This window comes from Aedes albopictus, chromosome 3, assembly GCF_035046485.1.
Source record: "Aedes albopictus strain Foshan chromosome 3, AalbF5, whole genome shotgun sequence".
NCBI lineage: Eukaryota > Metazoa > Arthropoda > Insecta > Diptera > Culicidae > Aedes > Aedes albopictus.
In genome coordinates this window covers 252,380,897-252,387,902 of record NC_085138.1, presented here as the reverse complement: position 1 = coordinate 252,387,902, position 7,006 = coordinate 252,380,897, and the positions used below count along the sequence as shown (strand labels likewise).

At 33.2% G+C, this 7,006-nt stretch overlaps 1 protein-coding gene across 1 annotated transcript; it reads left to right on the top strand.

Annotated features, from left to right (window-relative positions):
- Nucleotides 1–5,227: 5,227 nt before the first annotated feature.
- Nucleotides 5,228–6,742, top strand: LOC134290049 (PEST proteolytic signal-containing nuclear protein-like). Its single transcript, XM_062857011.1, has 3 exons — nt 5,228–5,432; nt 5,627–5,854; nt 6,010–6,742. Exons 1-3 carry the CDS (start codon nt 5,405–5,407, stop codon nt 6,408–6,410), a joined length of 657 nt encoding a protein of 218 aa, XP_062712995.1. The 5' UTR covers nt 5,228–5,404; the 3' UTR covers nt 6,411–6,742.
- Nucleotides 6,743–7,006: the final 264 nt, after the last annotated feature.

Genomic DNA, 7,006 nt, shown 5'->3' with positions numbered 1-7,006 from the left:
AAACAACCCAATTGGCTTCTTTAACGGTGTTGAGATAATAGGAGGCAATCAGTGAAGTACTAGATTGAAAGTAGTGAGCTGGATTTTTGTATGGCGAGATGATCAATTCTCCATTTCTGCAATGAAATGGTGCAAACAGCGTGGGTTATATGATTTATTGACTAATTTGATGCTGTTTGAGCAAAAGTTTGAATAACTGTGTTGTTGAAGTTACAGTAAAAAATAATACAACAACACAGTTATTCAAACTTTTGCTCAAATAGCATCAAATTAGCCAATAAATCATATAACCTACGCTGTTTGCACCATTTCACTGCAGAAATAGTGAATTGATCATCTCACCATACAAAAATCCAGCTCACTACTTTCAATCTAGTACTTCACTGATTGCCTCCTATTCAATATTCTGAATCTGCATATCAAACTAAGCCGAAATCCAAATTTTCATGAATTCTAGATTGAGTTTAAATAAGGGCGAAAGTAACATGAGAGAGTTCTCTTCATCGACTCACTCTTCTTCAAATTAAAGTGACAAGATGCAAGTATGGTTGCACTTTTTGGTCATAAATTGCTAGTTTGCGATGCAATCTAGCGTCTAAGTGTAAAAAAGTTCGATTGAATTTGCATCATGTCACTTTAATTTGCAGAAGAGAGAGTCGATGAAGAGAACTCTCCCATGTTACTTTCGCCCTTATTTAAACTCAATCTAGAATTTTGGAGTCCGGGAACCTATTTAAAAATCAATTTGAAGTTTGTATGGGAGCGATTTGTCGAATCACCCCTCGTCGCAGTTTGTACTGGGCGGAGCTGTCAAACAGTTGCCCAGCTGTCAAAAGGTGATTTCAAAAAATCTCTTTGAAATTGATTTTAGGTACCAAAACAGAGTTCTATAAAAAGCTGAAAAAAAATCTGAGTGACTCAGAAAAAGGTGCTCTTTTGTATAAAACCGAAAAATCAACACATTTTTCAAAATTTAAAAACCCAATAGTCTATTTTACGAAACGACAACAGTGTTGATATTGATATTGATTGATGCACCAAGCGATAAGAAGAAGAAGTTTTGACATCCGAGCGGTGTGCCGGCGATGTGATCGGCGTCGCTGATTGGTCGATGGATGTAAACGGCACACCGCTTGGATGTCAAAACTTCTTTTTCTTCTCGCTTGTGCATCAATCAATTAACACTCACGGGCTTGGGCGCAACCTCCTGTCATATTTTCATTCATGAAATGAGCGATCAGCTGATCCGAAACGTCTCGTAAAATGGCTCATAGTCAAGCTCATAGTCCATTTTACGAGCCGATTTTATGAATGAATTTTGACAGGGGTTCGTTCAAATATTACGTAACGCTAAGGGAGGAGAGAGGGGGTCCAGCTCTGTGTTACGCTTCATACAAAATTTCAAAATTCTTCATACAAAACTTGTTACGTGGGGGAGGGAGGGGGTCTAAAATTGACAAATTTTGCGTTACGTAATATTTGAATGAACCCCAGGAGGTAGCGTCCAATGAAGATGCAAATTCAATCGAACTTTTTTACACTTTAGACGCTAGATTGCATCGCAACCTAGCGATTTATGACCAAAAAATGCAACCATACTTGCATCTTGTCACTTTAATTTGAAGAAGAGAGAGTCGATGAAGAGAACTCTCCCATGTTACTTTCGCCCCTATTTAAACTCAACCTAGAATGAGCCATTTTACGAGACGTTTCGGATCAGCTGATCGCTCATTTCATGAATGAAAATTTGACAGGAGGTTGCGCCCAAGCCCGTGAATGTTAATATCAATATCAACACTGTTGTCGTTTCGTAAAATCTAGATTGAGTTTAAATAAGGGCGAAAGTAACATGAGAGAGTTCTCATCATCGACTCGCTCTTCATCAAATTAAAGTGACAAGATGCAAGTATGGTTGCACTTTTTGGTCATAAATCGCTAGGTTGCGATGCAATCTAGCGTCTAAGTGTAAAAAAGTTCGATTAAATTTGCATCTTGTCACTTTAATTTGCAGAAGAGAGAGTCGATGAAGAGAACTCTCTCATGCAGCCACTTGTCATCCAAATACTACCCCACTGTAAAAAAGCGAGCCAACATCTCTGACCCCCATTGTGCGTTGAACCCCATTTTGACAGCAAAATTTGTAAACAGTAAACTTTTCTGGACCAACACTTGAAAAGCGCGTAATATTTTCCACAACAAAAAAGAAAATTTTCGAAAATACTAGAAGAATTATGAAAAAACCTAATTCTCTTAGCTGAAATATGTTACAATAAATAAAAACGTGTTCAAATTAGGCCGCAATTGGGGATGTAAAGAACTTTTTTTTGTTAAAGAAAAAATATCACTCGTAAACTGCGCCTAAATCAAATGTTTGACCTGAAACAGATGATGACTTCAGAAACATGGCCGCATCGCAGCTGGTTGCTCTCATGTTACTTTCGCCCTTATTTAAACTCAATTTAGAAATATACTATTGTGGAATTTTGCGTTACGTAATATGCGAGTGAATCCTATTTAAAATTACATTTTGTTTTACATGAGAACATTTTTATTCAGTGTACCTCAAAAACCTTGCCAAAAGGCTTTTTCTGCAGAATCCATCTTCAGTCGCGAACGTAAAAGTCAAACTGGCTGCCCAGTACGGAGGGTTAGCCTAACATTAGCCTAATGTGAGACTAACTGGCCAGCATGTTAGGCTAACTTTTTGTCTCACTTTTGCCTAATGTTAGTCTAAAATTAGACAGATATGACACACTTTTGTTAGACATGTTGCAAATTCGAAACATGTTTGTTAGTCTAACATTAGACTAACGTTAGACATGTTTTAGTATGGGCTGTTAGACGAATGTTAGGCATAGATTTTATGCTGCTTGTTTTCATTTCAGCTGTCATCCGAACAAGAAGTGTGATTGTAGTAGTGAACTTTTATCGGCGTTCACTACTACAACCGCACTTCTGCCTCGAATGAAAGCTGGACGAAACATATTCAATAAAAAAATTAATTTTAATTTTAATTTTAATTTTAATTTTAATTTTAATTTTAATTTTAATTTTAATTTTAATTTTAATTTTAATTTTAATTTTAATTTTAATTTTAATTTTAATTTTAATTTTAATTTTAATTTTAATTTTAATTTTAATTTTAATTTTAATTTTAATTTTAATTTTAATTTTAATTTTAATTTTAATTTTAATTTTAATTTTAATTTTAATTTTAATTTTAATTTTAATTTTAATTTTAATTTTAATTTTAATTTTAATTTTAATTTTAATTTTAATTTTAATTTTAATTTTAATTAAAATTTGATTCTAATTAAATTAATTAAATTAAATTAAAATTAAATTAAAATTAAATTAAAATTAAATTAAAATTAAATTAAAATTGAATTAAAATTAAATTAAAATTAAATTAAAATTAAATTAAAATTAAATTAAAATTAAATTAAAATTGAATTAAAATTAAATTAAAATTAAAATTAAAATTAAATTAAAATTAAATTAAAATTAAATTAAAATTAAATTAAAATTAAATTAAAATTAAATTAAAATTAAATTAAAATTAAATTAAAATTAAATTAAAATTAAATTAAAATTAAATTAAAATTAAATTAAAATTAAATTAAAATTAAATTAAAATTAAATTAAAATTAAATTAAAATTAAATTAAAATTAAATTAAAATTAAATTAAAATTAAATTAAAATTAAATTAAAATTAAATTAAAATTAAATTAAAATTAAATTAAAATTAAATTAAAATTAAATTAAAATTAAATTAAAATTAAATTAAAATTAAATTAAAATTAAATTAAAATTAAATTAAAATTAAATTAAAATTAAATTAAAATTAAATTAAAATTAAATTAAAATTAAATTAAAATTAAATTAAAATTAAATTAAAATTAAATTAAAATTATATTAAAATTAAATTAAAATTTAAATAAAATTTAATTAAAATTTAATTAAAATTTTATTAAAATTCTATTGAAATTTTATTAAAAATTAATTAAAATTTAATTAAAATTTAAATAAAATTTAATTAAAATTTAATTAAAATTTTATGAAAATTTAATTAAAATTTAATTGGCTTTCAAGGGCAAAACAAAACATACTGTTACCCATCTTTGTTTCGGTAACGCAACTATCGAACTGATGATGTTTACCTTTTTTAACATACCTATCAACATAATCTGCTGGGGGAATTATTTTATTTTTCCTAGTTACAACCCACATCCGACAATTTTTTTTAAGTGGGAATGGTAGAACTTTCAATTCCCTCGGTCGCACGTACATTAGTTTTGCATTTTGTTCCACCATTTCCGTGAAAAATGAGATCCGGCTTGTGCAAGTGAGGAGTTGAGGTTAGAATTGTAGGATATTCTAGGTTAGATTTGCTATCCACTTCGCCTGAACGATTTTCAGACCCAGAAATATCGTACTTCTAATTAGTTTTCACAGCCGTAAAAAATACTGGTATGCTCAGAATAAACAGTTATACCTTCGGATCACACTCATTTACTCGTAAATCTCAATCTGAATGTAAAAATAATGAATTTCTTTCCAATGTTTTGAAACCCCGAACGAATTTGACATTGCTTTCGGGAAGCATAATCACGACGACGACAACACTCCCAAGCGGTCGAATCGTCGTTTTGGGGGCGAATTAAAATTTTATTAAAATTTTATCAAAATTTTATTAAAATTTTATTAAAATTTTATTAAAAATTAATTAAAATTTAATTAAAATTTAATTAAAATTTCATTAAAATTTAATTGAAATTAAATGAAAAATAAATCAAATTGAAAATAAAATGACTCACCGACACGATGGTGCCAAACTTAACGGAATCGGTCACTGTTTTGGAGATGACTGGTTCCGGCGACGGTACGACGCGAACGAAACGGACTTAGTGGCCAGGAGCAGCGACGATTAACTGACGGTTTGGACAACGCAACGACGGAAATGGTTCCTACAGGTTTAACTATTTGAGACGAGCATTTTTTTTCTTTTTCTCGACCGACGAACGCGATTTTTAAGCTGCCGCAACTAACAAAGTGTTTTTCCACTGCCATTTGCTCAACTGTCAATGATGCGCGAAAAAATCGAACATTCAGCATAAATTCGGGGTTATGATTTATGCTCTCCAAAAATTTTCGATGAGCAACATAACTAACAAATGCCTAACATTGTCGAACGCCTAACTTCCTCCGTGCTGGGTGTCATCACAAAAATCAAAATCGATAGCAGCGCACAACATCGGAATCGGATCGGTCTGGCGGTGTCGCCGAAAATCAATTCCAAATATTCACCTATTAATTAAGTTTTTCACTATTAAAAATCGAAGAAAAAGTGTGAGTGCTTTTAGTTTATTGTGAGATTTGATTATTGGAACACTTTCCGCAAGCATGAGCCGGTGGGACCAGAAAACTGAAGGTACTGTGCACAATCCTGTAGAGCAAAACTTTCGTAACATCCTTTGTTCGAATAAATCCTGCTGAAAATATTTACGCTGCATATTCGACGCATTTGCAACGAACCTATAGCTATTTTAAACCCGTCCAAACCTAATTGAAACGTAGATATTTAATTTTGCCAGTTGTGTTTGCCCCTCAAAATTTGCCACACAGGACACTCACGCTCCCGCAGGGATCATCCCCGGAGCAGGAGTGGATCCCGAAGTCGGTCGTCGTCGCCCGTGGAGCGGCGGTTGCGTGAGATAGAGGAAGAGGACCGTCGTCGCCACAAGGAACAACTGCTGAAGCACAACCCGTTGCGTCCACTGCCGAACTGTCTACAACGGAGGAAGGACAGTGGCGACAGCAGCAGCAGTAGCTCTGGCGATTCCGGTGATGATGGTATGAGTTATCCGGTGTCACTCTCTCATTCTGTCATTCCCGATTCAGGAATGGGAATGAGAGACTACCGAGTCAAATGTTTATTACTGTCTTGTTCTGCTCTGTTTGAGTTTTAGTATTTAGTTCTAACTGGGTATAGGTTTATCGTTTACAAGGTTCACAATGCAAGACTGCACCAGCACCACCATCGCCACCGACGTCTTCGGTTAAGCCAAAAATGGGATTTAGCTTCCAGAAACCTGCTTCGAATGCCAAGACCGCTGCCACCAGCTTCAGCCTGCAAAAACCCAAACCGATGGCCATCCAGATGAAGCTAGGGACGGCACCCAAGAAGGAACCGCCAAAGCTGCTGAAACCGGTCGCGAACGCCTTCGCCGGATCGGATAGTGACGATGAACCGGAGGAAATGCCCGCCGAATGCCGGATGCGAATGAGGAACATTGGCCGCGAAACGCCCACTTCTTCCGGGCCCAACTCGTTCGGTAAGACCAAACATGGGTTCTGCGATTCTAAGAAAATATTCGAAAAGAAACTGAACACAATGACCGACAGTTAAGCCAAAGGGCGACCAGTCATAAACAGCTAATTTTTCTAGTAAAAACTGAGATTTAAATCTTTTATTCTTCGGGCTATCTCGGAAAGAAGCATAGCATTCAATATATGTTTTCAAAGACTTGCAGTTCGACATTAAAAGTTAAGAAAATAAGTTGTAAAATCGGCATCCCCATCATCAATAGCTTACATTGTTGTTCACTTTCTTTACGAGATTTGTGCATTCTATTCAAACTCAATTATATAATTACATACTCTAGTGGTAGGTGTTGTCCGATATCTATCTAATACTGCAAATCTAGATCAATATGATTAGATACATGTTCGCGAATTCTATAGTTTTGTGCTTATTATTTTAATGCCGAAATTTACCATGCTCATTACACTGGACCAAATACACAAATGTCGGAAAACTCCACGGGGCACCCTCTAGAATTGTGTAGGGTGTGTGTGCCATCAGTAATCTCATGCTCCCATTTTCATCCTATTCGAAAACAAGCGATTACGGCACCGATTGACTTCGTTCTTCTTGTTTTCATGGGTGCTCACTTCTAACAAAAAAATACAAAAATAAGAAACAAAACAAACAGCGCTTTAATC